This window comes from Danio aesculapii, chromosome 5 (assembly GCF_903798145.1).
Source record: "Danio aesculapii chromosome 5, fDanAes4.1, whole genome shotgun sequence".
NCBI lineage: Eukaryota > Metazoa > Chordata > Actinopteri > Cypriniformes > Danionidae > Danio > Danio aesculapii.
Genome location: NC_079439.1, coordinates 42,301,975 through 42,305,446, shown reverse-complemented (window position 1 = coordinate 42,305,446; position 3,472 = coordinate 42,301,975). Strand labels below are relative to the sequence as shown.

Genomic DNA, 3,472 nt, shown 5'->3' with positions numbered 1-3,472 from the left:
TACACAAAGAGGTTACTATGTAAAATGTGATTCGTTAACTTACTTCAAAAAAGTAATTAAACCTGTTGTGTTAAAGGGATAGTTCATCCAAAACTGAAAAATCTGTCACCATTTACTCACTCTTCACTTGTTCCAAACTTGTTTGACTTGCTTTCTTCAGTTGAACACAAAAGAAGATATTTTGAAGAAAGCTGGACACTTGTAACCATTGAGTTCGTATTTGTTCAATCATCTTTTGTGTTCAACAGAAGAAAGAAAGTCATACGGTGCAGTATGGAACCACTTGAGAGTCAGTAAACGGTCAGTAAATGTTCATTATTGGGAAAACTATCCCCTTCAAATTATTGAGTAAATTAACTGTGTCAAATGAACAGTTCCAAGATGGGTTAATTCACTTTTTAAAGTGAAGTCAGCTTGTTGCTACTGACACAGTTATTACAATAAATGTAAATGTTTGTTTAATTTTGATCTAGACAAGGTTTGTGGATCTTCCTCATTTGCTACATTTTAGTCACTTGAATTATTTAAAAACAACTTAAAACATTATTATCCTCTAATCTAATTTTTTTCTAATTCAACTCCCCATGACATGACATAATTCTCCCTCTTTAAATGGTCATTTTATTTCCAAGATGTGCTAAACAACACTTTTAAAACTACACAAGATGGTTGCAGGCAAAATCTGAGTAATAAAGGAGAGAGCTCTTTGACTTGGATGCTTTGCAGCTCACTTGTCTCTTCTCTTGACAGCAGCGTACAGGACAGACTCTGAGTTGACATGTTCAAATTCAGATGCATTTGCGGGAGTTTTATTTGCAAGAACTGATGAGGAAGTAGATAAAAGATCATGAGAAAATGTTTCATGAAATCCACATTTCTCATGCTTGATGTGCAGAACAAGCAAAATGTTTGCAATGCAAAACTACAATAATAATTACCTTCACTTTCCTGGTGGTGACTGGGTTTATGAACAATTGATGCATAGGTTACTTCATCTGTTTGACCTGGAATATCTGGAGAAACAATTATTACATTTTATTCATAAAACAATTTATTAAAACATCAGCCAAGATTTCTACATCACTTTATAAAATACACGCTTTGATTTAATTGTCTTTTCAAACTAATATCTCTTAATTATAGACTTCTGCCGGCATTCGTTTAGATAAAAATATCAGGCGGATTTAATTTTTTGTATATTTTTCAGTGTGTCTTAAGTTTAAAGTTTAATACCTCTTTAATTTTTTATTTATTATTATTATTTTATTTTTTATTATAATTTCATTATTGTTTTTTATTCATTTATTTTATGTATCACCTCATGTGTAAGGGGTTAAATTGTTGGGGAGGGGGATGTTTTGTAAAAAAAAATATATTTTCATAAAAAGTTTCAAAAAAAAAAGTTTAATACTTCAATACCAATAACATTTACAGTGATTCTGACTATTAAGGCATAAACCTCAGTGTCACACCTTTCAAACGAGACCAAAGCCAAGCATATACTAAAAATGGTTCAAAAATAGCATGCAATTTACTTTGGGTGTGCATTTTTTACAGGAATTCTAAGAGGTGTGATGATGCATAGGTTACTTTATCTGGTTTATCTTGAAAACAATTATTACATTTTATTCATGTAACAATTTATTAAATCATCAGCCAAGATTTCTGCATCACTTTATAAAAGACTCATTTTATGTCATTTTTATATAACTGAATATATGTAAATGTAGAATATTTCTCCTTACTGTCTTGGCAGTTGTATGATCCGTGTTCAACTGGTGAACTGATGAGTGCTTGCCCTGACAACAGAGAAGATTGTTTCCATAAAGTATATGTACTGTATGTCACACTTAATTTTATTAAATCATGCCTGCAAAGAAAATAATACAAGACTTTTTCAACTAAATGCTCATTTAAAGAAACTGATGTGAGGGTAACATTTGACCAGTTGTGCTCAGTTTCACACTTGTTCTTGCAGAATAATGTAAAGTTCACAAATAAAGGATGTGTATCAAATCATGGTCAGCTGAGATGCCTTCATTGGCTCAGTGCATGTTTACTGTGCTAAGGCAAAAGGCTTTATTGGTAGAATTGTTTTAAATTATTATTTTTATTGGTATATTTGCAATATATTTCATTGTTCATCTAAATGCCAGGTTTCCAAGTGTCCTTGGCTGAACAACTAAGAAAGTTAAAAGTCATTTGAATTATTTTAGGGATAGTTCATGGTTCATTTGTGGAATGAACAAAATTGATATCTGAAAGATCAGCTTAAAGAGTTCACTTAAACAATAATTTTGGTGAAATTTAGTTTCAGTTGGCATCTCAGGTGATCATTTCAGAGGCACTTGATAAAATATCTATCGATCATAACATATTAATGTATAAGTTCTTTAACCAATTACATTTAGCTTAAATTATTTATTTGAATACTGTTTGCTTTTCAGCAATATCTGTTTGGATAGCGTGTATCGCATTAAAAAGTTAGTAACATTTACAGTGCAGTGACTCACATTTTATCCATGTGTAGTAAACACATAGAGAGATGAGACAGAGAAGCAGAAGTCCTCCTCCTGCTGCTGCAACCACGAGCTGCCAGTTATCAAACAACGAAAACTCCACAAGAGCGAGACCTGATCAAGATCAGAGAGACAACTGATGTAAATCATTATAATTTTTTCCACTTGTAATATCACCTTTTTAAACATGGATATTCTAATAATGTGCTTGTAAAGATGTACAAATCAATCACTCACTGATTTCTGTATAGGCCAGAGAACAGTTGATATCTCTGAAGAGTTCACATTGATAGAGGCCGAGATCAGAGCTCTGCACTTTATTAATGAGGATGGAGAAGTTTAAAGATCCTGACTGAGCAGAGAAAGCTTTAATTCTACCATGTCTGTTATTCCAGAACATTGATTCACCGTTTACTTTGAGCTCTGCAATGTGCTGAACACTTGTATTAATGTGACTCCAGTCAGCACTTGAATTTATGTCCAGTTTTGATCTAAAGAGATCTGGATCAAACAGGCAAGGCAGCAGGACGTTAGACTCCAGTTCAGTGGTTACGTTTATTCTTGTAATCAACTTCATTTGACAAACACCATCACCTGTGTGGAAAAAACATTCACACAAGCTAGATATAATAATAATTTTAAAAGAATGATGTAGGTCATAAACAACACCCATGTATACAGTAAATCACTCTGAATTGACTGACCTCTGACATGTAGAAGACAGCAGCAGCAGATCATCATGACCCCAGCAGAGAAACACGGTGCAAACAGCTTCATGTCTCAACAACTGCACTGAGCTCAAGCGCTGCGAGGTGAGAATGTCTTATGCTTGTCACTTCCTGAAAATGCTGAGAAAAAAGGACTAAAACCACAATGAAGATTCTAAATGAATAACAGGTTCGTGACAAATGTGTTTTCCAAATTTTTTCTGTAAACAATTACAAAACAACAGT

At 33.1% G+C, this 3,472-nt stretch overlaps 1 protein-coding gene across 1 annotated transcript; it reads right to left on the bottom strand.

The window, feature by feature from the left end:
• Nucleotides 1-607: 607 nt before the first annotated feature.
• LOC130228552 (uncharacterized) lies at nucleotides 608-3,112 on the bottom strand. The gene is made up of 5 exons (XM_056456985.1): nucleotides 2,757-3,112; nucleotides 2,514-2,633; nucleotides 1,746-1,799; nucleotides 939-1,013; nucleotides 608-822 (listed from the first exon to the last, which is right to left on the bottom strand). The coding sequence occupies exons 1-5, from the start codon at nucleotides 3,094-3,096 to the stop codon at nucleotides 728-730; spliced, it is 684 nt and encodes a 227-aa protein (XP_056312960.1). The 5' UTR covers nucleotides 3,097-3,112; the 3' UTR covers nucleotides 608-727.
• Nucleotides 3,113-3,472: the final 360 nt, after the last annotated feature.

Bases quoted from the DNA above. Each gene is read 5' to 3' on its own strand.
- LOC130228552 (XM_056456985.1), bottom strand. From the start codon at position 3,096: ATGAAGTTGATTACAAGAATAAACGTAACCACTGAACTGGAGTCTAAC. The intron at 1,014-1,745 runs GTAAGGAGAAAT...TTGTTTCTCCAG, and splicing joins ATCATACAACTGCCAAGACA to ATATTCCAGGTCAAACAGAT. The intron at 823-938 runs GTAATTATTATT...CTTCCTCATCAG, and splicing joins TCACCACCAGGAAAGTGAAG to TTCTTGCAAATAAAACTCCC.